We start from the raw sequence: 27,952 nt of genomic DNA, 5'->3' as shown, positions 1-27,952 counted from the left end.
ATATGCCATTTCATTGAGTGCTAGCTACAAGTCTCCTTTGTTTTACTTAGGTTTCTGAGAGTTGCGAAAAAGAAAAAGACCTGTTGCGTGAAAATCAGATGTTACGGGATGAAATCGCCATACTAAGACTGCAACTGGACACACTGAAACCTCAGAATCAGGAAATGGAAAAAAAATACTTTGAGGACACTGCAAATGTAAAACAAAAGGATGACCGTCTTCAAAAGACGATAAAACTGAATGACAAAACACTAACAAAAACAATATTTGAATATAACAGACAGCTTAATGTTCCAACAGCCGAGAATACAATGCTGAACTCTCAACTGGAGAATGAAAGTCGAAGCAAAGAAAGATTGAAAATAGAAGCGGAATCCAACCTTTATATGCTGGCTAGTGCTTCTCTCCATCATTATGAGCTTTGTAAGCAATTAATAAGACACCTACGAAATGCTTTCCAGGGATTAAGAGATGAATGCTTGCATTTCATGGACAAAATCAGGTTTGCTAGGTGTAACCTAAAAGAAAACACTGAGATTCTTTTTCAGCAACTTTCTAAAGCTCAAAGTAAATCCAATAGCTTAGACACTGAGCTCCCTCACACTAGATATGCTGTCAGAGACAGGACATTGGTTTTTGAACCTGTACTGAAAGACCCAAACCAAACTCAGTGTCAAGAGGAAAAAATTGAACACGTGCATCAAAGGAAACAAGGAAAAGTGAGCACATATACTGGAGAGCCGGACTCCCCAAAGGAGAAAGGTTCTGACCTGCAAAGTGGAAAGATGCTTCTTCCACGGCAACTGGGTGATGCGTTCAACAAAAGTGACAATAAGGAAAACTCAGGAATGAATATTCAAGAGCAGCTTCAGCAGCTCAAAAAAGCGCTTCAAGCTGTATTTGAAAAACAAGATCGTATGTTGAAAGAGGAACATCAGGATTTTGTCAACAAATTGAATCACTTGAATGGAAGAATGTGCCAATATGAAAAGGATAAATCAGAAAAAGAAGTAAGTATCCAGAAAGATAGTTTTCAAATTTCCTGGAAGAAAATTCAGTGTTCAAATATTTGATGATGGCTAAATGTTGCAAACTAGCTGAATATTAAACATACATAGATTACAAATGTATTTGCTCTAACAGCTTAAAAGCATACATTGTATCCAGCCAATAAAACTTAGACCTGTGAGGTGCTTTCCTGTGAGTAAAGGCATTGTGTTGACTATGAAATTTTAAGGTATAAATTATTAATAGATACACATTGATATGAATGATTTAGTCTTAGACCGCTTCACTAATAATTTTCATCTTTGTGTTACCACATTGCAGTACCATTATGAAGCAGATAAATGGAAATGCTCCTATGCAAACAGAGTTTTTAGAGATAAGGGTTCAATTAAGTGGATTACCTAGACAGTTAATTCTAGATTTCCCCCATGAACTGAAGTGTAGATGCTGTCCCTTTCCCTCAGTAGTTTCTTCCACGTTTTAGTTGGTATAATTTTGTTTTTATTCATGTCAATTTGATATAAATTGGAACTATTTCAGTCTCAAATAATGTATTCTTATGAACTGTGACCTCTTTAAAGGCAGCTAATTTTTCATTAAATCATAATTTGGGACAAATGTGAGGAGTTCTATCAAAACTCTACTTGATTTAATCTTCCCACTGCTATGAATAATAGTCTCTGAATATTTTTACAAATTCATATTTCTCATCGCAAGGCCCATTTACTATCATTTGGACATAAGTTTGTCCATTTCAAAGAGAATTGCAGCGGTCTCTGATTTATTAATTTGGCATTGGGTCTCCATTTTCAGACGAGTGAGGGGTGGCAGGATTCATGTGTAGCAGGAAGGGAGGTCCAGGCCGTGTTACCTGGGGCCCTGAAGACCAGTGGAATGAGTCGCTTTTCTTCTAAGATACAGGAATCTGTTGGAAGGTTGTGAGCAGTGGACTGCATACGTGAGGACCTGTGAAGTCAATTTAAACCTGTGATAAAAAAGGGGGAAAACATTCCACAATGTAGAATTGACTACCACTAGTCCCACCGACATACCTAGCTCCCCTTGAGATGTCAGGAGATTGTTAAGCTTTGCAGCTTCATCAGGGGAAGTGGAGAGTGGGGCTGAATCTGTTGTTCAAGTAACCTACGTAATAGTGAGTGGGCAGCAGGATCACACCTTCTGTGTCTTACCCAGATTCAGTAAACAGAATTTGTCCAAAAGAAGAAAAGAAGGTGAACTGATGCGTGGGGTGATCTTTTTCAAGCTATGTATTGTATTAATATGTTAGAGTTAGCGAATTTTAACGTAATTTAATAGATGGGATTATAAAATCACTAACAGAATCATCTTCCTAGGTGGTTGGGAGACAACTTCAACGAGAGCTACCGGACACCATAAAAAAACTGCCTAAGTCAGAGGCTTCACTGCAGGTTAGATCACATCAGCATATGAATTCAGAAGCTGAGAGGCAGGATTTCAAGACATTAGAGCAACTCCCAAGTCAGGTATGTGTGAAATGTAACCTGTCAACAGTTCATCGATAGTTGATTAATATAAAGTGTTTTAGGATGCTGATTTTCAAGGCAGCTCTCTTTTGTGTTTTCCTTGTACTTAATTTATTATAATTTTATTATCTTTATAATGCACTTCTTCCTTAAATTCTGGCTTCCATCCTGCTATTTGCATTGTATGTGTTTGTAGTCTATACCCTTGGTAACGTTGAGAAATAGGCAGAGTTCCTCATAGAAATCGAGAGACTTTTTTCCTACTAAACAATCTTTTGTAGTGATAGGTCCATGACCACGATGAGCAGCCATTTAAGATCAGAAGATAATGTTTACTAGCACAATTCAGACATTTGTCTTATTTCTTATCATCGCTTTTGTGAACGGTTACAGCATTGGCATATGTTTCATGGACTTCAGACTGACTTGTACAGAAAGTTCATTATACAAACCAGTTGAAGTAGGCATTTCCTTCATTTTGTTTTCATTTTAGAAATATTTTAAAAGTATAGAAATACGTAGATCATTATATTATGCACACCCACAATAGAGAATTAAGAAAATAATCTAGATTTACTATTGTTTTTTTTCTTTTTAATCTTCATTGGGATGCAATTCCCATATCATATTTCAGCCATTTAAAATATACAATTCAATGTCTCTTGTTACATTCAGAGAATTGTGGAACTATCACCACAATTATAGAACATTTCCATGACCCCCAAAAGAAACCCCACATCACTTAGCTGTCACCCGTCTTCCTGTCTCTCCCAGCCTCAGGCAACCACCAATCTACTTTCTGTCTCTATAGATTTGCCTATTTTGGATGTTTCATGTAAATGGAATCACAAGATACGAGGTCCTTTGTGACTGGCTTCTTTCACGTAACATCTCATTTCCAGGGTTCAACCGTGTTGTGGCACATATCAATTGTTAGCTATTTCTTCCTATTGCCCAACATTACTTCACTTTGTGGACAAAATACTTACCCATTCATCAGTTGATGGGACTTTGTGTTGTTTCCACTTTTTGACTGTTAATAATTCTGCTATGAACACGAGTTGACAAGCTATGGGGGAGCCAATGTTTTGATTTCCCTGCCCCCGGATTTCTCGCTCCCAGTCTCACCTCTCCGTGAAGCTTTCTCTGACTGTTCCAATTCTCATTGAACTCATGTTCCTCAGAACTTGTCAGATAGTCTGTGCAGAGCAATCAAGCCCAAAATTTGACATAGTTTTAATTTTTCATGAAAGAGAATTCTGTCTTTCTAAGTATAAGTTTGTCTAAGGGGAAATAGTATTTGATATGATGGCACCTATCCTTGCATAAATTGAAAATGTTTTCTTTAACAGTTGTTAGGATAAAATTAAATATTTTATACCAAACCAATACTTCCCCTTGGAGACATTGATATAATTAAACTTGTATTCTGAAAGTATTTCTCACAATTATGTATAAAATTGAAAGCACGAATCTAATAGAAAATTGTTCAATGAAATGGTCGTTTTCCCCCCTCCATGAAAATAAAAAAAATAAAATAACAGGGAACCAGCCCTTCCTCTCTGCAGCCAGACAGGGTGTACAGATTGATAGCACGTTCTTACTGTACAGTTCTGAGGATGCCTTTTCTGATCTGCCAGAGCATGGTGCTTTCATCTACTCTTCTGAGTGCTTGCTAACACATCCCAACCTAATCAGTTGCTGGGAATGAATTGATTTGGGAAGTTGGGTTTGGCACTAGAGTCCGTTATTTCCATGTCAGTGGCTTTACCCTGCCTCTCATGGTCATGTAAATTGTATGCTCAATCCAGGAGGTGGTATTTGCATTGCAGTCCTTACTCATTACCCACTGAGTGGTACAGAGACATAGTAACGTATAAATTATTACAAGCAGAGAAAATGTACTGTTGGCTAGTGGAATTGGTAAAAGGATTTTAGTACTGGGGTTCTATTCCGGGCTTAATGCTCCCCATTTGCTGACATTGCCAATAGTTTGATGAATGATTTCACTGTAACTGGTGTAACAGACCACTTCCATTGGCATCCCATCCATGTAAATATCAAATTGTATTAGAACTTAAAATACAGCAACACTAATAATGCTAACTGCAAACCCTTTGATTTTACTGTGTGCCGTGTCCTTTTCTATTACATATGTTCCCTAATTTAATCTTCCCCATATCCCAGTGAGGTAGATGCCACTATTGTCTCATTTTATACATGAAGAAACTGAGACCCAAAAAATTTAAGTATTTTGCTCAAGGTCACCCAGCTAATAACTGATGGACTTGGGATAAAAGCCCAGGCATTTTGCTCTTGTTTAATTACTGCCCCTCAAACTATTCCATGAACTGTCTGACTGCCCCCAAGAGTAGCCTGTTAGCTTTCAAACTCCCTGGAATAGGCTGGTAATTCACGTACGTGAATATTTAAAATTAGAGTTGATGGGATGCTTGGAATACAGTATGTGTGACTTCTCAGGTCATTTGTACTACAAGGTATGATAATTAAGTGTGAGAACTCATTCTAGAAAAAGTGCTACATACCTCCTTGCTGACTATCACTACAGTCACAAAGGTCCCTTTGGGAAGCTATGCACCGCTGCCACCACCTAGTTCACAGTTCAAAGCAATTTGGGAACTCTTTTTCTGGAATGGCCATCATTGCTGTCATCATATTACCCTTGATGTCCTGAATGTCATCAAATAGTCTTCCTTTCCATATTTTCTTTATCTTTGGGTAATGACATATTTAGTCATTGGGGCCCAGATCAGGTGAGTAGGGAGGGTGTTGTAATACAGTTATTTGTTTACAGGCTAAAATCTCCCTCACGGACAGCGCCATGTGAGCTGGTGCATTGTCGTGATACAAGAGCAATGAGTCGTTGGCTAAAAGTTCAGGCCGTCTTAACTTTTTCACACAACCGTTTCAGCACTTCCAAAGAGTAAACTTGGTTAACTGTTTGTCCAGTTGGTAGAAATTCGTAATGAACAATCCCTCACACATATAAAAAAAAAAGGGGAGCAACATCATGCAACAAGTTTGCGAACTTAATTGTCAGATGTCATAGATCATCAGTACTTCAACATCACTTTTTCTTTATTTTAGCAGCAAGAAGCAAGTGCCCGACATGCAGAGGATGCGCAATGTACCGAGAAGATCCAAGATCATGTGCAAAGGTATAATTTAAAGCAGCACAGAAAGTACCTTGAGTATTTATAAAGCAGACGTGTAGTGTATTATGACAATTAGATCAGTTATAACAATAAACACATGAGTGTGAAGCTGGGTCAAAATGTCAGCTTTGAGCTACCTTGAAAAGAGTAATTTGTGTACATTATCTCTACTTTTGCACATTGTCCACAATTCACAACTAGAAAAATGGCACAATTGCCAAATCATGCGCTTTTGAATTTGTAAGATTTTATGTAGTTGCACCTTCAGATATTTGTTCAGAGATTATGTGGTATGCTTTAAAGTCAATGTGTGAGAATAATTATGTCAAAATATTCACTTTAGGCTTGAAACTCAAAATGCTGTCATAAAAACGATAAATAAAAAGCTAGAGGGCATAATCGAACACCTTCGCAGGAACCTGTCAGGTACAAGCTTGGTAAGTTAGTCTCTTCATTTCTGTCATACTGCAAAGGAATTTTTATGTCTGTCATAGTAGCATATAATACTATTTTAGACAATAAGAACAGTCTCGTTAATAAAAGTACCGTATCCATGTTGATACTACTTGCTGGGAGTAATGTAATTCCTCTCCACAGAGAAAGAAATCTCAGTTCATAAAATTAATGATTTTTGTGGTAAGAATTTTATAAAAAAAGATTGCGATAGTCTAAAGGCAATATTTGATGTATACCACGTTTCATTTATCGTTTCGTTTGTCCAACATTTGGGTTTTTCCAACTTTTGGCTGTTGCTAATTATGCTGTCACAAACATCGGACTACAAATATCTGTTTGAGTCCAGGCATTTGAGTAAGGATTTGATCCAGAATTCTGAATTTCCCTTGAAATGTAAACCCTTTAGTGAGATTTGGAGAACAAATTACTTTTAATGTTCTAATTTGTTTTCTTCATCATTAAAGAATACTGGGTCATTGTGCAAATGTTTCCTGAAAAGAATATACTTTTCTCTTTGTTGGATTTTGAAAAAGAAAACAGATGCAAGTGTAAAAGTAGAAATGAATGTCCAATCAAGGCCTTACATAGTAACATAGTGCTCCTAGCTTTGCAAGTTTAGAAACTAATCTTTTTCCATTCACTTGAGTTAATCATACGCTTTTAAAGATTTAACAGTTCGATGTCAGAAAAGATTGATGTGTCATCCAGGATGACAATTTCCCGATGGACAGGGAAAACTGTATCACTGTTTCCTAAGCAGAACAACATTCCCCTGACATCCTCCTGTCCTCTGGAGGAGAGGCTCCCTAGGATTTCCCATCCTAAGATCGCATTGTGACCCCTGTGGTGGACCAATGACGTAGATGTACCTTCCAGCTGGTGTATTTCAGTCACAGTAGCCAGGTCTAAGCAATTTCATTAGACAGACATGCCCATCAAGGGAAACAGAAGATTGTGCTGATGGTCCTTTTTGTGGCCAAAGAAACTTTGAAAAAAATTTTTGTCTAGACTTCTTGTCAATTAAGTCACATTACGTTAGCATACTTTTCATATGAGTGACATGATAATGTGTTGAAAAGGAGTCTTACGTGAATGGTAGTTCCAGGAGTTGTCACATGGCAGTTTTATAAAGAAATCTATTGAAGTATCAAAAATTGAAAAATTGGGGATTTGTGGTCTAGATAGCAGAGTAGGTAAATGCCATGCTTGCCTCCTCTCATGACCACATCAAAATTACAACTAAACTACAGAACAATCATCACTGAGCATCACCTGAAGTCTAGTTCAACCAAAGTCGTCCTACCACTAAGGACATACAGAAGAAGTCACCTCGAAACTGGTAGGAGGGGCAGAAAAACAGAACAAGCTGATGCCAGACCCCTGTTTGACTGTTAAAAATCGGGAGGGATATCGTGGATGCGGTGGTCCACCCGGAGGTGCAAGTGGTCCCAGCTCCACACCAGGCATCCTAGCCCAGGATTCCAGTGCTGGAGAGAGATGTCCCCATAACTTCTGGGTGTGGAAACCAGTGGCTGGGTGAGATGAAGGATGGCTAGAGTCCCAGTCAATTCTCTTAAAGGACTTGGGAATGGGATTACTAACTGAGGGACTCACTTGCTCTGAGCTCCAACTCTGGGCAGTAGTTCAAAAGATGTCAGGGACATAAGGAAAGGAAATACGTTTTCTGGCTTTAGGTTGACGGCTGGAAGGGAGCTTTCTCCCACACAGAGGTGCTTGTAGAATCCATTCTTTCTGAACTGATCCATCACCCGTTGCGGTGTGAGACATGGGAGCCGCCATCTCTTGAGTCTACATCAACGTGGCTAACAATGTCCATCCCACCCTGGTGAATCCCTGAGAACCTGCCCCACCTAACTAGGGAGCAAATCCAAGCTGCTTCCAGTGGTGTTTCCAAAAAAAAAAAAAAAAAAATCCTGTCTTGGCTCGTGCTGCAGACTTTCCTAAAACCTCTCAAATTTTCACAAAACCCAAACAAGCAGTGTGTGGCTTCAGCTGACCTTTACCTCTTGCTGTGCAGACCCAAGATGGCACTAGTGGAAGCTGGCTGTGGTTCACAACTGGAACTCTTCAGGCACCTCCAAAGCCGGTGCGGGTGGCAGCCATCTGCATCCTGCTTTGTGGTCAAGCTAGGTAGCCCTGGGCAGGACACAGGCTGCAGCTGAACTAGGCCTGTGGCCGGGCCGCTTCCAGGAGTCCCTAGGGCTGACATACTTGGAGGCCATCTTTGGACAGAGCGGGAGCATCACCGGGGTGCCTGCCAGGAAGATACAACCAAAGTGTATACAGGGTAGACACCAGTGCCATGCTACAGCGAATCCTGCTCTATAGGGGCAGCCCCTGCAAAAACAGCTCCTCCACTGTAGTCATGGTCAGTCCTCAACCAAACAGTCTGACAATCAATACCTCCCATTGACATGCCAACAGCAACCAAGGCTGCACTACAACGTGAGAGTACAGACAACCCACACAAAGGACACTCCTATAGCACCCGGCTCTAGTTAACAGCTAGTACGTGCCACTGGGCCCCACAGGACACCTACTACGTGAGGACACTCCAATAGGTCTGGGAGACACAGCAGCCCTACCAAATACATAGAAACAAACACTGGGAGGAAGCCAAAATGGGGAGTCAAAGAAACGTATGCCAAATAAAAGAACAGAGCAAACCTCCAGAAAAATACTGAGCAAGATAGAGAAGAGCAATCTAGCAGATGCAGAGTTCCAAACACTGGTTGTTAGGATGCTCAGTGACCTCAAGGAGAACTTCAACTAACAGATAGGAAACACAAAAATGAAGATAGAAAACAAAAAAATTGAACCAGTCATAAGTGAAGAATAAAATAACTGAAAAAGCGAATGTCTTCAAGGGAATGAAAACTGATTAGATGAAGCAGAGAATCGCATGAGCGATTTAGAAGCTATGGTAGCAGAGACTACCCAATGAGACCAGCAAAAAGAATCCAAACTATGAGGATAGCTTAAGGGAACTCTGAGAATGTCAAGCATAACAACAGTCTCATCATACGGGTAGTACGAGAAGAAGAAAGAAATGAAGGGGTTCAAAATGTACTTGAAGAAATAATGTCTGAAAACTTCCCTAACTTGGTGAAGGAAATGGACATATAAGCCCAGAAATCACAGAGTTTCAAAGAAGATGAGCCCCAACAGGCCCATACCAAGATACGTCAAAATTAAAATGCCAAAGTTTAGATGCAAATAAAGACTTTTGAAAACAGCAAGAAAAAGGCTCTTAGTAATCTGTAAAGGAGCACCCATGAGAGTAGCAGCTGATTTCTCAAGAGCAACTTCGTGGGCCTGAAGGGATTGGCAGAAATATTCAAAGTGATGAAGACATGCCTACAGCTAAGATTTGTCTACCCAGCAAAGCTATAATTAAGTGTCATAGGACAGATAAAGAGCTTTCTGGAGAAAAAAACAAAACAAAACAAAAACTAAAGGAGTTCATCAGTACCAAACCAGTATTATAAGGAACATTAGAGGGACTTCTTTAAAAGGAACAAAAAAGGAAAAACAAAAATATCAATCATAAAATAGCAGTAACTATGTATCTACGCACAATTATTTTACGTGTAAATGGATTAAATGCTCCAGTCAAAACGCAAGGTGGCTGAAAGATAAGAAAATAAGATCCTTACATATGTTCCCTACAATAGACTGGCTTCAGATCAAAAGACACAGAGACTGAAAATAAAGGGATGGAAAAAGATATTTCACGAAAACAACATGAAATTTAAAAAGCTGTGGGACTAATGCTTATATCACACAATATAGACTTTTAAACAAAGGCTATCACAAGAGTCAAAGAATGACCCAGATATCCCACTTCAGAGTATTTATCCAAAGAAACCGAAAAATGCTAATTCGAGGCGATGTGTACATCAGTATGTTCACTGCAGGATTCCTTACAATGGCCAAGATGTGCATGCGGCCTATCAATGGATGAATGGATGAAGAAGAGATGATACATACATGCAATGGAATATTGCTTGGCCATGGAAGGAAATGGGTTCTGGTCATCTGTGGCGGTATGGATGGACCTGGAGGGTGTTGTGCTGAGTGGAGTGTGTCAAATTGAGAAATACAGATGCAATGTGATTTTGCTTATCAGTGGAATTTAAGAACAGAACAAACAGAAAAAAAACTCATACATACAAAGAATAGTTTGTTGGTTGCCAGCTGGAAGGGGGTTCGTGAAGTGGGTTAAAAGGGGAGAGATTAAAAAGTACAAATTGGTTGTTACAAACTAGTCATGGAGATCCAGGGTATAGTATAAGGAATATATTAATAATATTGTAATAGCAACGCATGGCATCAGATGAGTACGCGATAATTTAGGGTGATAGATGGGAGAGGAGTTAGGAGCAGGGTGCTAAAGGTGAAGGCAGTAAGAAGTACAAATTGGTAGTTCCTAAATAGTCATGGGGATGTAATGTAAAGCATAGGGAATATAGTTAATACTGTCACAATAACTCCGTACAGTGCCAGGTGGGTGCTGCACGAGTCAGGGGGATCACTTTCTTAAATTATATAAATTCTAACCACTGTGCAGTACACATGAAATTAATGTAAAATAATACTGAATGTCAAAAAATCGAAAAATTTATTGTAAGCATACCTAAAACTGATTAAGCTTATACTGTTAAGTCCTGGAATCGCCCCCCCTCAGACAGACAGAGGACACGATAATGCAAGTTACACAGCGAGGTTTATTTCCAGCTAGCTGGGGTCCCCGTCTCTGCCCGACGCAGCGGGTTTTAACAAGGACCCCCAGCCCTTAAAGCTAAGGGTTTTTATATCGTTTCTAAGGCACTCAGTAATTTTCCGTAGTTTTAGGGAGTACAGGTTAACCTACAATTCTCACATAGCTAAGGCATTAAGTAATTTTTTTCAGTCTTAGGGAGTGCAGGTTGAGCTATGCTTAGAGAGTGCACGTTGAGCTGTGCTTCAAAGAGTTAGTTTATAGATAAACTACAAAAGCCTCCATTGCTTCTTCAGAGAACAGGAGATAAGCTGTTAGGCATCTGGTCTCACATAACAATTAGGCCATTAGGTTATTTTAAGCTCAGGGCTGTTAACCCTATCTTAACTTTAAGGTAGCAGTTCTTATGCTAAAGTAGCAGTTCTCATGCTAACAGTCCCTTACAATACCAAAATAATGAGCGACTATAGATTCCTAGGGGAAGTAATTAGCATCGCCACAGAATTATCAGCCACCATAAGCTCTACCGTGTAAATCAAAAGTTTAATTACGACAGGTTTCAACGAATTCAATCAATAGCCCTCTTTCTCTAGAAGACTCTCATCTCAGGATTCCCCCCAGGTGAGATATTACCGGGGTTAAGATATTTGATTCACACAATGTTGAGAGGAAGCATCTGGACTGGGAAGAAAGGGTAGTTCCAGCTGACAAGCCTTCCAACAAGATAAGGGGTGTACTTGTGAAAGGAATTTCAGAACACTTCCATAGGTCAGGTCAGGTCAGGTCAGGTCCCAAGGAATAGGAAGTTATTCAAAAGAGCAAACAAACATGGAAAGGCGAATAGCGGACAATGTGAAGCTTATGAAAAACTTATGCATTCTGAGAGAAAAGCAGGACAAAGTATGCTGGTCAGCATCCTAAGGGTGAGGAGCTGCCAAGATCTGAAAATAACGCTACGCTCACAGTAACAGTGGTAAGAATCCCCGTAAAATGTACAAGATGAGCCGATCCATAGCAAGTCATGGTTTATGAGTGTGTGGTTGAGGGCGCTGTCTATGAGGGACTCGAGGGGAAAAAGGAACGTACAGAAGACCTCAGTAAGGGGGTGAGGGCTGCCACTGTAGATGAGGGAATGTGGTTTGAAGCACTGGGATGTAGGAAGCTGAGAGCATTTAAAAAGAGGAATAGAAAAGGGTCAAGGACTGACTATCAGGGCTGCTGTTTAGAAAAGAGTTGGGCTGAGAAGACCACAGAAAGGGTGTGGGCATCCTCATCAGTTGCTGCGAAGAAGTAAAGCAGGATAAGGACTAAAGAAAGAGATGACCCTGAAAACTGTTTTAGCGCAGTTATAAGGGCAGAAAGTCAGATTCTTCTGTAAAAGAAGAGAATAAGTGGCGAAAATATGGACCTGGGGATGAGGCCACACATTAAAGAGGGTTAGAGTCCAAGGAGAAAAACAGGATGACAGAAAAAGTCACAGGAATCAAGAAACAGTTTTGTTTTCATATAACATAGAGGAGATGAACTTGAGTTAAAGAGAAAAATATTTACTAGAAACGGAGAAATTGAAACCTATGGAAGAACGCTTACAGAGAATGAGAGTCTTCATCTGATGCTCACGTCAGATGATCACAATAATGTAAGGTGGACTGCAGGGAAGTTTCAGTGATTATCGTAGAAAAATGTGATTCCATAAACCCTGGAAAATCTTGAGCTGTAGATGAAAATGTCTCTGGAGGCATTTCTACAAACCGAAATGTAAATAAGCCACTATTTAAATCAGGTTTAACACTTAGTATTTTTACATGTGAAAACCTCTGTTTTTAAGAAAGTTTGGCAATTTAAATTCCAGGAAACCAATGATGACACTGTAAAATCAATTTGAGCTGTTTTAAGAAAAGTCATTGTTTTTGAAATCTGTCCTTACTGGCATCAGGTTTATAAACTACATTTTATACACCTGTCTACACATATTACTAATGAACTCATGAGGAATAATATTTTAAAGAAAGAAGTGAGTCTCTAGATTTTCAAAACTAACTTTCTTTAAAAATGTTTTTCAAAGTCTCAGGATGGAAAGAAACAATTAGAGTACTATAAGAAGTTAACAGAATCTCTGCAATATGATTTGAATCAACACAAGAAGACAAATGATGGATTAGAGAAAGAGGTTACCAGGTAAGGTTTTGATATTTCAGATCATGTCAACCATTAATTACTATTTAACTGTAACTCTTCCTTGATGAAAACCTAAGTACAAATGTATTTCATATCTGTAATTTTCATAGTTAAACACATTATCCTACTTAAAAATTTACTTCAGAAACTCACAGCACAATCAAACTTGTGTGAATGCCAAAATGTTATACCTGCTCTTTAATGATTCCTGTAACTGTAATGACAGTGTCTTTTGCATATACTGTCAACTGCGCTCTTCCTGGTCTCCCTTGAATCTTTATTTCTGCAAGATGTCTTTGCTCTCTTTGGTAATCTTTCCTTCTTTAATAGTGTTCTTCCCTTCGGCATTCTAACAGTTTAATGTCTAAAAACCTATCTGTGGTTTTGTTTAACATCATCAGAAGTGTTATTGATTTGGCTTCTGTGTTCTTTCTACTTTTTTCAGTTATAAAACATGTCATACATACCAAACCAGATGTATAACCTAAAGAAGAATGAGATGAGTAATCGTCTCACTCAGATAATAATGGAAGTTTCCCAACATCTGGGAAGCCCGCACGTGGCGTGCCCTTGCTGCAAACTGAATGAAGTTTTTCTCTGATTCTCCTCAGTGTTTTTTTTCCCTCCTGTCACTGTCTTTCTCTGCATTGTTTTGGATTCTTCTCATTTTATTAAATTGTGCTGGCAAAGATCTCTTCTTAAAACAGACTTGAAGAGACTGTTACACCTCATCTCTCCAGTGTCCTTTCTTCTAAAGCCCTGCCCCTTTCCTTTCCACTCTGACCAGATTTTTCCTTCCGGTTTCTCTTTCTATTTTGAATGATTTCTTTTCTTCCTGTAGACTGTGGTCAGTAGGCTCCGAATGGTATTTTTCTGTCTTTTCGAAACACCCACATATATTATACTTTCCTTCTTCACCTTTGATACTGATCTCTGCTTTATAGCTGATATTTAATAATAGGGTAACGTTTGATACTAACAATCTTAAGCGGATGTTAATAATACTTTAATTATAAGAACCTTTCATCGTTACAATATGATGTCTGTATCATATGTATCACAATTGTTTTATGTTACTCATTTAAGATTATAATTTAATAAGTATGCTCTCAAACTATTATACTGGAATAAATAGGAGAGGTTCATAATTTATAGGTTTGTTTATTTTGTATGATAGACATAATCTCTCTTTAAATAATTATTAAATATTTGTCTTAAAGAATTTGACTTACTCATTTTCTACAATTCTGCAGACTGAAGACACTCTTTCAGAATACAAGGATGCTACATGACAATCAAAATGGAGAGGTTAGTGTCCTTGGAGATTTAGAACCCAATCAATCAGAAATGGATATTCAGAAAAATAGGTTAAAACAGAAGGTAATTTATAATCCGTTTGGAACCCAAAAATCACTTAATTTGGGGAAATATAAACCACTCAATGCTTTTAGCAGTATGATATAGATTTTTCCTTAATTTCATAGACAGAAGCAGTGAAAAAGACCGCTATTTTTCTATATAATTTTTCTTTAAAAGGGCATTCTGTTACCTCTCCTATGTCTCAACCCTGGCTAGTTATCTAAAGCCAAGAAGGACTCTGTTGCATGACCCCCAAAGCACTGGCTCCAAATCAGCTTCTTTCTTCTTTCTTTCTTTCTTTGTTTCTTTTTTCCTTCCTTCCCTCCTTCCTTCCTTCCTTCCTTCCTTCCTTCCTTCCTTCCGTTCATTCGTAACAGCTTGATTGAGATATACTGAACATAGCATGCAGTTCACTCATTTAAACTGTCCAGTGCAGTGCTTTTAGTGTGTTCAAAGCTTTATGCAGTGGTCATCACAAGCAGTTTTAGAACATTTTCATGACCCTGGAAAGTATCCTTGTACCTGTTAGCTTTCACTGTGTGCCAGTCTGCCCTTCCCACTCTTCCTAGCCCTAGGGAACCACTAGTGTACTCTCTGCTCCATATTGTGGTTTTGATTTATTTTTTTCTGATGACTAACGATCCTGAGCAATCTTCTCACAGGCGTATTATCCATTCATATATCTTCCTTGAAGAATTGATTATTCAATTCCATTGCCCATTAAAATTGGATAGTCTTTTTCTTGCTGAATTGTAAGAATCTTTGTATAACCTAGATACAAATTAGTTATCACATACAGGATTTTCAAATATTTCTCCCTTTCATTAGCTTGCTTTTTAGTTTTTCAATGTGTCCTTTAAAGCATAGCATTTTTTTATGCATGATTATTACAAGCTTTCAATTTGTAAAACATAATAATAATAATAATAATAATAGTTGCAAAACGCATTACAGCAAAGTGCAATAAAAGAAGATATGTCTGTAATTTATACTGCATAAGTTATGTTGCTTATTATATCTTTTTATAATCCAGAAGTTGTGTCTATTTTTTCCTTAACTCCCCAATGGAGTGGCTGAAATAAACCACAGTTATTTGGTTCACAAATCCATACTTAAGAAGAGTGTGGCCAGGGCCGTCTGTCTCTGTTCCCCTCAGCTTCAACTGGGGCAGCTCCATGGCTGGTGGCTGGAATCATTTGAAAGTCTGTTCAGCAATGTGTCCGGTTGTTGGTGCCTACTGTTGGTCGGCACTCTAGCTGGGGCAGACAGCAGGGACACCCACACCTGAACAGCCGGCTCGCACTGTGGCCCGAGCCCCCCACAACACGGGGCTGGGTTCCAAGGTTCAGATCCTCAGAGACATAACCAACAGGAGCAGTGTTGCCCTTTGTGAAGGAGTCTTGGAATTCACACGGAATCTCTTTCAACATATTCTGTTCATTAGGAGCAAGGCACTAATGTTGACCCATATTAGACTGTTTTTATGCAATGAATATTTCAAAATTTACGGACACATTTAAAAACCAGCTTGATCTATCCACTGTCCACAATTCTTTATATTCCTCCCACATGGAAAATACACTCATCCCTACACAATACTCCCCACAAGTCTCAAGTTTATGGCATCAGGCTCAGGTTCGAGTCTAAGATTTTACCATGTGAGTCTGGTGCAAATGGGGATGAAGGGCCTGGTTTTTGGTTTCTAGGATAAAGCCCCTTGAGGACAATTCCTTTCAATATGAAAACATGAGAATGGAAGGGACAAGTTATCTACCACCCACACACCCAACATTCTGCTCGACTGCTGAAGTTTCCCCTGCAGAAATGGAAAGTGGAAGGCACCTTAGTCCATAGCAATTCTGAAATACAGCCTGATGTGTGCTGTCCGTTCTTGGATTAGGACTCAGTGGTAACCTTGCCAGTGCTTCTCCATGGCCCTTTGCTGTGGCCTGTGAGCTCTTTGTTCTGTGCTTTTCATAAGAAATGACCTGTGCTTGCAGCCCTTTCCTCAGCATCATTCCTCCACGCGAATGCCTAAGCCCCACAGGCCTCCTCTTAGTTTTCACTCTCTTGGTTTTTATTAGTCCAAGGTAATAAGCTGGTTGTTTGCTACTTGATCATCCTAAAAGCTTGGCGTTGCGTGTGAGTTATTGGGGTTCGTGCCACTAGAAAAGCCACCGTCATAAATCGTTTTGAGAGAAGCTCTTGGGCTTCCTGTAGCTGTTGCAGGACCATGCCTTTAAAATTCTTATACTCTGTAGATCCTTCCAGGAATTTAAGGCCCCACCTTAACCCTTTTGAGGTCTCGAGGAAGAGTTTTACACTCTTCTCTTCATCCTTATATCATGTCCTCCTGGGAGCACAGGGAATTTGATCTTCACCCAGAAGCCATTTCTTTCTTTTAGCGTGATTTGCCCTGTGGGGACCTTAGGAGAGGCTGTAAATGGGAAACAGAAACGGGACCTGTGGGAGAGGCTGTAAATGGGAAACAGATATTTGAACACAATATGTCCTGGTTCCTTTACAGTTCATAGTCTTTCGTTAGCTCATGTATCTCATGGATTTTACTTTGTTACTTCATAGCAAGAGTCCCCTTTCATCCAGATTTCAGACTCATTTTCTTCACTGGCTGAGAAGCTCTTGCTGTCAGCCTCTTCAGGGGCCAGCAAGCCCCCAAGAAGCGTCTCTTGGAGGCCCTGTGGTTGTCATTCTCACTCTTCTCCACATCCTTTCGGGTTCCACGTCCCTCCTGGTGCAAAGGCACTCCTACAGGCTTTAGATGGCATTCCTTGTGGCCTCACACCATTTTGAATATCAGTAACAATGCCAGTTATTTATTGCTGCTCAAGAAACCAACTCAAAAGCTAGTGGCTCAAAACAGCATCTGTTTTGTTCCAAAGGAATGCAGTTGGATGAAGGTCTGTGAGACCAGCTCATTTCTTTTCCACTTGGCATCAGCTGGGTGGCCATGAAGCTGCGAATGAGAATCATCTAAAGGCTGTAACACACACATGTAGCAGTTGAAGCGGCCTTTTGCCCGGGACATCCGCTGGGCCCGTCGCAGCGCAAACATCTATAGGAGGCCTGACTGTGTGGCCTGGGCTTCTTCATTCTGCACAGCTGGTGGCTGGGTTCTCAGGCCGAGCTTCTCGAGAGACAAAGTCACATGGAAGCTGTATCACATTTCCTGCCTCAGACATAGCATTCTCACAGCAGTTCTGCCCTATTTCCATGCACTAGAATCCAGTGACTCACTAAGGCCAGCACATATTAAAAGAGAGGGAATTTCATGGAGAAATGTCAAGAATTTGTAGGCATGTTTTAAAAACACTATATCCACTCACCTCGTCTTACCAAATAAGCATTGTATCTACAGGAAAGTAGTTCTACCCTGCTCAGTTCCACTGAAATTCCAGGAGATTTGTTGTTGTTACTATTGCTGTTTAGGATGTTCTCGTATATCTTGGAAAGTAAGAGAGGATTACGAGACAGCGTTATTGAATTAAGACTTTTGTTGTGGGTGAAAAAAATGTAGCGCTCATCTCACTAAACATTCACAGTGTGAGATGTGATTTCTCCTTAACCTTGGGAATCATTTCTTCTTGGAAAGCAATTCAAATTGCCATGAAACATTTGTAGCTGACAGAGGCCGAAGTAACTCGGATGAGTTACTTGTAACTCCCTACAACTTCTTAAGAAATTATGGAGAGTTAAAATGGGGAACAGGTGAGAGACTATCAACTGGGAGGTGACTTATAGTCATTTTATAGAAGAAAGACATGAAACAAGCATTCAAGAAATAGTAGAAAATCAAGTGCAGATGTCGTGTGGCAAAGTCGATGACAGTAAAGGATGCATTTTTGAGACTCCTGGTGCTTTTATGTTCGTTCTTCATTCTGAGTAATTCAAGGTTCCACATTCTAAGACTCTGCTACAGTATCGATGACATTTTATTGCAACTGAATTGATTTCAAAAGTTGATACTGGTTTGGGGTTAGACTATTCTCAGTCAACTTCCTTCGTAACCAAATTATACTATGTTACTCATTCAGAATGACGATCTCACAGCAAAACTGGAAACTGCATCTTCAGAATGTCTCCATCTGTGGGGTGGCCAGTTGGCTCAATGGTTAGAGCATCGTGCTCATAACACCAAGGTCGCTGGTTCGATTGCCACATGCACCAGTTAGGTACACCCTCCACAGCTAGATTGAAAACAATGGCTGGAGCTTGGAGCTGAGCCCCCGGTGGGTGGGTGGCCGGTTGGCTCAGTGGTTAGAGTGCAGTGCTCATAACACCAAGGTTGCCGGTTCGTTTCCCGCATGGGTCAGTGAGCTGGACCCGCCATAACTAGTAGATTGAAGAGAACGATTTGACTTGGAGCAGAGCTGTGCATCCCACAACTAGATTGGAAACAAACACAATTTGTTTTAAACAGTTTTTTAAAAAGGATGTCTACATCTTGTTGAAGAAAATCAATCTTAACAGGAGTTATTATCTATAAAGGAGTACAAAAGTCATGTGAAAAACTAGAGAATAAAAAGAAGAGGAGATAAAAATTATTGAGCCTCAAAATTCATATAGTCACGAATGAGGTAGAAAAGCGTGAAGCAGAACACTAAAAATTCTGGGATATTGAAGACTGAGCAAGACAGGATGTAGTAGAAAACATTTTTTAAATCTGTTTTTACAGGTTAATTCACTGATTACCATGCCTTAATTCATTTCACTGCAGATGACGTTGGGATATACGTATTGTACGTCATTCCCCTATTCCGTTCACAGCGGGTACTTTTTTATTTTCAGATTTCTGGAACTAAGGTGGGATTTGCCTCTCCTTCTTGATATTTCAGTTCCCATCACTATTATCACTCAGTTGATCTTTGAGAATCATTCTTTGTGGAAAATGATTTTATTTTTAAGGCCAGTTGATATAAAACGAGACTATTAGGAAATAAAGAAAAAGGGTGATTTAAAAACTGCACCATACTCTTAGATTATTAAGTCATATTGTTCAATTCTTAAAATTTCAAATTGATTCTCTTATTGGAACAGTCAGATGAGATGATTCGAAATATTTTCATAATTCAGATGTATTTCATTCCATATTGATGATAAGTATTTTAAACTTCAGCTTTTTTCACATTTAAATTGCCCTCCAAATCATTGACTTAAAACTAAAGAATACAAATAGACTATAGTTATTCAGGTTATAATTATTTTTAAAATGTATCCTTTCCGTTGGCTTTAGGAACAAGCAGCATGTCAAGAAAACGTAGACCCGTTAAATGACTGTGGTGACAGAATTCAACGTCTGCAGGTCAGAATTCAACGTCTGGAATCTGAACTCTCCAAAGCGAAACATTTTAAAATAGAATTGGAAGAATGTAAGCGCCTCTACCTAGAGGAATTAAAAGTTACAGCATCTTTGGAAAAGAAACTAAACAAGTAAGTCCAAACAAAGAGAAAAATCAATCGAGCTCATTAATTTGCCTCTAAAGTCTAATTTTTATCCAGGCAGATTCCCGAGATTAATAGGAAGTGAAAGCTTACTAAATAGTATAATTTTGGAAAATGATGTTAGTGAATAAATTACTTTTAAAATGTTAGTTCAGGATGCATCTCTCCCATTTTTGGTTTTACATGACTGTATTTTTCCTTCTCACGCTTTTCATAGCCTTAATCTGATCTACCAGTCTCTAAGCAAAGTGTTTTTGAAGCTTTGTGATTTAGACAGCGCTATTTATTATAAAATTTCTTGTCAAAATTTCCCTAAATATGAGGTAACTATTTACTATAACAACTTAAACCCAAAGGGTTAAGTACTCTGCATATTCTGGCACTTGGTAAATGTACTTTCTCGATTGTGCTCTGTGTTTTTGTCTCTAGAGGTCGCTTTCGGACAAGCTGTTTTTTCTAGTCTTTTGGATGTACACAGAGGCATACATGTGAAATATAGGAGAAGGTTAACATAGGGGTGAAGGGTAGTGTAACTGACTAAGTGGCTATAAAAATAAGGCGGTCAGCCTGAGGGGGTGTGTGGAAGACAGAAAGGGCAGATCCCACCTCCAGTGCCTTGGTAACAGTGTCATAAGCTACATGCCCCTGGAGCTGTTTCAGTTCAGTATGATCACCAACCAGGCTCTCTTGTTCTCCCCCAGAGGCTGTTGTTCTAAATGACGCCTCAGTGCCAAATGGTTAATTTCTTCAGGGTAATGAGGGGATTACCCAAGGGCAGTGAAAGCAAATGCTTGAAAATAGCTTTGTGGGATTTCAGCAAATTTCTAAACTTGTTTACTATGTATGTCTCTTAGCAATCCTCAAGAATCTTATGGGTTCAGCCATTCCAGAAGGCAGAAAGTATTATCTGTTAAGCCGTCAACATCACTGATAGGCCTTTTCCTCCCCTCCCTACTTTGAATTACTTCTTAGCCTGGCTTCCCCACAGAAACATATGTACCGGTTTAAAACAATTTGAAACATATCCTTGTACTTGGTAGGTCTGCCCTGACATATTTTCAGTGTTCGTTTCATGGGCAATTCCACTTACTATTATGGAAACATTAAGAACTGCAAATCATTAAGGAAAAAATAAAATACTAAGTCTTTGCTCTTACAATCTTCACAGGATTAAGGACACGCTGGCAGAGATGAGAACCCAGCTTCTCATGAATGCACCACAGAACTCTTTACTCAGCACGGCTCCCAGGAGGCCAGACCTGCACCTCCCTTGTGTTGGAAGGCTAAATGATTGGTTCCGACCTCAAGGAAGTCTCGCTCCAAGAGAGCAGTGGGTGATTGCTACGTCAGCCCCACAGACTTCTAATAATGGCACGTGCACCAACTTGATGAAGGTTAGTTATATTACCTTCTTTCCTTTGGGTTTCAGATTTGTGATGTAATTCTTGTTCTTAACTTGGTCGGAGATTCTGAGTTGTTTCATTGACTAATGCACACAACGTAAAGGGCATAATTGTGTGTGCTAATGTAGAATGGAGACAGAAATTTGACCATCTTTTGTAAGTCCCTGCATCTCCCATGTTTTAAGAGCTACCTGTCATTAACTGTATTCAATAAATGTAATTAACTGACACATTTTAAATTTCTGGAAAAGCTGCTTTTCAATTAGATTTTACAAATGAAATATTACTACCTAACAACGAACGGGATGCTTTGAGATGCTTTGGCTTACTTCTGCATTGTTTTTAATTTGGCGATGGTTTATAACAATTTTAGTTTTCCTACAGCCCAGTTTCGCCATCCCTAAGCGTAAGTGAATGATTGACATTTACTAACTAAATGTGGATGTTTCTTATTTCAATGAAACCGAGGTAAATCCTTTTTATGAATTCGGCAAACTTGTAACCCTGGAAAGATTAACTTCTCTTTCTAAGTTAAAAGTTGTCATCTTTTTACATGATAGTACATCCTTAATTTCTGTTTTACTTATAGCATTTTTATTTCGATGATTTAAAATGTCTTGCTTAAAAAGTAATAATAAAATAAAATGTCTTGCTAAGCCACAGTACATTTTCGAAAGAGGTAAATTGAGCAAATATTTGAATTTTTAAAATGAAGTTCACTTATATCTGTATATCTCGGCATCACTTGAATAATTGATGACTGAGATGGCAATGAAATGGGGTCGTTACTAGCAACTTGTTTTCTTTGTGCAATACTGTTATTAAAATGTCCATTTTGATCTCATTTCTTTAGTTCTTCACCGAGCCAGGATTTCTGTTTGGACCTTTTTTATAGTTCTCATACCTTTGGTAAAGTAGTCCTTCTGTGCATTAATTTTGCTCCTGAACTCATTGAACTGCCTCGTGAGTTTTCTTGTATCTCATTGAGATTCTTCCTGGCTGCTATCTTGAAATCTCTATCACGTAGATCACAATCTTTCGTGACTTTGACTTGGTTTCTGGAGAAGTGTCGTTGTCTCAGTGTTACCCTGTTACCCTGGTTGTTCATGCTGCTGGATGGCTTGTTCCTCTGCAGGCTCATTGGAAGTAGTGAACACTTTCTTATTGATGTACATTTTGATGTGAGCAATTCAGCAGGTAGATAATTAGACGTCTCTGTTTTGTTTTTCAGTAGCTGATGCAATAGCACAGTTTCTGTTTTCTTTCACTGGTGCTACTTGTGCCTAGGGGGTCCAAGTGTGGGGGCTTAGCTGTGAGTGTGGGAGTGCTGGCCTGGGTGACCAGCATGATGGGTGTTGCCGCTGTATCCAGATCACGACGTTCGCTGGGCACCAGCACCTTGGGAGGGAACAGGGGAAAGCGCTGGTTGAGGAGAGCCTGTCTTGAGCCCACTGAGCTCACCTGGTTCCCTGTGGCCCTGGTAGGACTGTGCTGTGGTTGGAGGCTGGAGAAGTATTTCTGCTGCTGCTACTGGTCTCTGGTGGTGCCAGCACTGCTGCAACTGGGGAGGGTTGGGATTCTTGTGGAGGTGGGGGGATGCTGCTGCTGCCCCTCTTACCCTCCACTGGGCTGTGATGTGGGGGCTGCGCCCCAACCCCTCCACTGCTACTGCCTTTGCTGGGGATTCAGGCTCAGCCTGTCCACCTGGAACCAGGTGTGGGCCTGTTCCTGTCCTTCCCCCCATCCTGCCTCCCTTTCACTTCCCATACACCCTCCTTCCCTTTACGGCTGTGGGATCTTTTAGGCATCCTAGTGTGTGGGACAGAGGAACCTCTTTTGGGCTAGAGATGTCCAACTAGTTATAGATGTTAGAGGAGATGCAACGTTGTTGTGTCATTTGCCATAATGTTGACATCACCTTCTAAGATAGCCATTTCTGTCAATGCAGATTGGTTTGTAATTTGATGGTATTTTTATGGCCCACTTAATGACAAGCAAAATAGCGTAGGCCTGTGCTAAATGAGGTTTCAACCTTGTTTTTTCATTTAATTTCATCATAACATAGCATAGCAGAGCCAAGTATTTTGAGATAGCCTTTTGGTCGTATAGGATCTCAGTGCTTCGAAGTGCTGACATTGGAATACTGGGTACAAAAGGAAAGTGTATGTCTAATGTTTTGTAAGTTGTTCAGCATGATACGTACTTCAAATGGTCTCTTTAGTCGTCTCCAGAAAAATCAGAAGATGAAAGAGTGTAAATGCAGAAGCTATGCAAGAGAATATGCTTGTGGACATTTTTTCTTTAATTAATTTTTGGTAGGAAAGATGTGTTTAGTTTTTCAGTATTTCTAGATAAACGAGAAATGGTTTATTTTAAACTCAATACCGTTTTTCCAAGTTAGCCACTATCCCCCTGTGGGGCGTTGTTTTGCCCAATCGTGCAAGCCTGATTAAGAGAGATGAAAAAGCGCTACTCCGTCAAGATACAGAGATACGTCTCCCAATCACGACAGAATGCTGGAAAGACTTATGGTCCAGCTGTGATGATGTGAGGTTGGACAGAAGTGTGCTAGGAGATAAAGAGAAATCTCTTTTGTGGTATAAGTTTTGCTTGCTACAGATTACCACAACATGGTTAACGCATTTGTTGGTTGGTATCGGTCAACCAAGTTTTATTTTCAGGAAAAGAAAGGTTCCTTTAAGGAAGAATTTCCTCAGTTCGAGTTTGCTTTCTATCATTAAAGATTTTCTCCTTCAAGTTCTCGGTCCTGTGTTGAGAAATGTTTGTGCTTTATATATTGAGTGTATTGACTGCTATTAATCGGAGTTTTGATATCAGTCTCAGTTTCCTTATTTTTTTTCATGACTTTAAAGCTTCCAATTATTTAGAAAGTTACTATTTTGTTTCTCATGCCTCAGTATTGTTGAACTACATGACAAAGTTTTAGGTATTCATTTTGTCTGAGTCAGAAATTGATGGCAATTTCCTGAATATGAGGAAGTAGCTGGCATGTTACTCTAGCCTCAGTAAGAAGTCCTAAAGCCCATTCCTGGCCCGCAGCTCATTGGTTTTGTGACCTCAGGTGACCTCTGATCTCTCTGAGCTTGATTGCCTGTTATGTACAATTACGGACTTTGACTAAATCAGTGACTTTCTGACTTCAAAAATATTTATTTTTCAGTCTAATACGAGTCTTTAAAAAAAATTTTGAATGAAACTATATGATATAAAATATAGACAAGTAGAGCTGCCTAGCTAACGGAGACATGGAGACTCTGAGATTTTGTGTTCCTGCGGGGTCCCCAGTGGAACCTTAGATTTCTATGGGACAGAGTCTGAGAAGTACCAGTTATGAGAAAACCCTTCTAGTGAAACTCCTTTGAATTAAAGTTCGTGGATACATTCTTTTCCTGTGTATAATTTTCTCACCTGTCTATATTTTTGAGTAATGGAAAGGTATAAATAAACTTGCAGAAGCATTCTCCTTCTGAATATTGGACTACAAGCTACTTCTACTATCTGAACACAATCTTCACCTACAAATAAACATAAAGATAATCGAAGTAAATATCTAGGAAAAGGGCTTTGGGGAAAAGAGAATAACGTTACATTTGCAGTTCCCTAATTCAAGTCACAGAAAAATGTGATTTGCATTTTATATATTGTTGATTAATTGGAATTAAAACTGTTTCATGACAGGCCTGTCCCTTCACCTGGTATTGGGTTGTTGTTTTTACAAGGCCGTCTAGTAATGTTGTCACATTATTCATTTTATAAGCCTTTTCTATGAAGCTATTGACAAAAAGGTGTTATGGAAAACAGTCTCTGCAAATATTGGAAACCATGATGGCCAACAGATTTGTCTTCACCCCTGAATTTGTAAAGGCATTGGGTGTCATATTATCGTTGTCACCACACTGTCTATTACGTTCTGGACATTATTGTAAGCCCCGTTTTGGTCATGTAGTGAGAGGATACCTTTCAGAAGGAAGGATTAAATAAGAAAACTTTAGACTGGGACACTTGCAGTATAGAGTTTGAAATATTCCCATACATTTCGTAATTAAGTAGACTAACTACAACCACTCGAATACTTCAAAAATTGGGCCTCCCTCATTTGTAGAAAGAATACGAATTTACAATTAAATAATTATGTATTCTTTTCATTGTTACTAATTCTTTAGTCATGAATCAGAAACTAAATTTGAAAACTGGGTCTAGGCCATACTTTCTAAGTCAGATTTCCTGTAATCTTTGTGTCCATACAAATATAAATGTTTCAGTCATAATACAGACAAGAAAATAGTTTTTGTGATTGTTGCAGCCAGCAGAATTTTCACGTGACGTGACAGGGCCACAATCATCATTTTATGTATTTAAGGTTCTATGCTGAGAAATAGCCTAGAACACACCGTAAGATTAATTTTAAAAGTGCAAGAAACCATTAAGATAAAAAATCCATAAAGGAAAAAATCCATTAAAGTTAAAAAAAAAACTGATTAAAGTTTTATAAAGGGCTGTTTTTCTAAGGATTGAAAAGTAATGCTTTCACTGTAAAATATGACTTGTTTGATTCTTTGTAGGAATCAGATCACACCTCATCCTTCTGAAATTGTGTGTATTCAGTAGACCAATTTCAGCTGCACTTTGGTCGGATTAGTCTAAACAGCATCACCTATATATGTTCTCTATTAAATTAAAATGAGTAGAAATGTATTTTATTTATGTGATTACTTTTGTGTGTATTTACACAATGCCCAAGCAAGGTCTACTCTTTAAAGGTGTTATGTAAAGGCCACATTCCTACATTAAAGCCTCTTGTTTAACTTAAATACTGTAACTAAGATTTGATTTATTTCAGGAGCAGCAGAAGTTGGTGGAAAGCATAACTAGAGATGTAGAAGAAGGTAGGTGGCCAAAATGTACTGATTCCAGTTAGATATCATTAATTTCTGAAATAAACAATAAAGAGTATGGCATCCTTCTCCATGTTTTGATAATAGATACTACAATAACTATTTTCTCATGCATTGCAAGTGGGAAAGTTGAAAGCATAAACAAGCATTATGAAGAATACATTTCTTCCTCATTTATTCATCACGTGTAGCCTTTCGAAAACCTCAAAGTCCATGTATCTCTTTTTATTTCTGGCCGTCCCCTTCCTTTCCTCTACCACCCATATGGAACTTTTAACTTGCACATTGAAAACTGGGCTTCATCAACCTATCCTGTTTTTGCTAGTGATATAAGGCCCAGTAACCAGGCTCATCTAGTAATACTTAGGCAATTACAGTCCATATAGCTGTCACCTGATCGGTGACATTTAAACCTCCAGTCATTGACTTTGTCATTGGTTTACCTTTTACCTTCAGGAGAAACATCACATACTTTTGCATGGTTAAAACCACCCAAATCAATTTACTTCTTGCCAAATAATTCGGCCTTCTCTCTTGCTACTAACTCTAGTCTGCCCCTTTGCTCTAGCATCTATTGATAGCTAAACTAGACTACTTCTCATTCCACGCTGTTCTTCCCCACTCTAGTCTTTGCATCTGCTTCTTCCTTCTATGTGGCATGCTTTTTCCTTGTCCTTCAGATACGAACATACGTATCACCGCCACCAAAAGGCAGACAATATTGACACAAAGCCAGGAGGTCCCTTCTATGTGTTCCGATAATGCCCTGCTTTATATTTGTATGGTATATGTGACTCTGAATGGAAATGGCCTGTTCACCTGTTTTTCCAGTTTAGAGTAGGTGATGGTTCTGGGGTGGACCATGTCCTCTTCACCTTGTAACTTCAGTGCTTGTTGTACTACCTTAGCACATGCTTGTTGAATAAATGAATGAAGAATGAGACAATCAGAAGCTCTGAAACTTAGCAGGAAGAGCAGTTAACTCAGTGTGCAGCCATGGGCAAGTGATATGTAATAGTAATCTCCTACTGGGTAGTGGAGTCTTCATAGGTTTTTTTCATTCTTCTTAACATGTATACTTACATTTTAGATAAAGAGTATGATTCTTTCTTTTTTTTTCTAGCTGATGCTGAACTTCAATCTGAACACCGTCTACTTTGCTCTAATATCTAGTGATGATCTAGTTTTGAATGCATCACAAGAATATATGTCGTTTTTGAGTAAGAACTATATGATCTGAAATATAAATAGTTCACCTTTACTGGGCTGTTTACATAGCATTTTCCTTCTTTCCCATTAAACATATGGCATGTGAAAATTCTTACTGAAGGAAAATATTTTCGTTTCATATGTGTATATGAAAATCTATATAGTATTCAAACTGTGTTTCTTGGCGTCTAACTAGCTTTGGAGCAGATTTTGTGGATGAAAACAAGCAGTGTTAAGTTTTACATACTCATGCTGCCCAAATACTAGCTGTTTATCCAACACCCAAACAACCAAGTTGTCATTAATACTGCAGTGGTGTAAACTGATAGCTATTTTTCAATTTTCCAATATTTATCACTGTGTATGAACCTAAAAATTTTCACAGACATCATTTTGATATCTGCTGTTATGGTTACGATCAATGTTTGGATGTATTACAGTTGTTATAGTGCCATAAATCTGATTATATTAATATATAATTTTAAACACAGATTCATAAAGCTGTCCTCTTACAGAAATAAAATTTGTCTAAGGTTTTTCA

General features: G+C 39.0%; 1 protein-coding gene across 1 annotated transcript; it reads left to right on the top strand.

The window, feature by feature from the left end:
- Window positions 1-18: 18 nt before the first annotated feature.
- LOC148759218 (ankyrin repeat domain-containing protein 26-like) lies at window positions 19-27,952 on the top strand. Its single transcript, XM_088793489.1, has 10 exons — window positions 19-1,010; window positions 2,364-2,513; window positions 5,622-5,692; window positions 6,033-6,126; window positions 12,952-13,064; window positions 17,544-17,598; window positions 19,675-19,871; window positions 21,052-21,277; window positions 26,148-26,193; window positions 27,326-27,952. The coding sequence occupies exons 1-10, from the start codon at window positions 99-101 to the stop codon at window positions 27,373-27,375; spliced, it is 1,914 nt and encodes a 637-aa protein (XP_088649615.1). The 5' UTR covers window positions 19-98; the 3' UTR covers window positions 27,376-27,952.

The sequence above is a fragment of the Rhinolophus sinicus genome, chromosome 1, assembly GCF_057876585.1.
Source record: "Rhinolophus sinicus isolate RSI-liver-muscle chromosome 1, RSI-T2T, whole genome shotgun sequence".
In the NCBI taxonomy this organism is placed as follows: Eukaryota; Metazoa; Chordata; class Mammalia; order Chiroptera; family Rhinolophidae; genus Rhinolophus; species Rhinolophus sinicus.
Note: the sequence above shows the minus strand (reverse complement) of the source record. Positions and strands in the feature narration are given on the sequence as shown.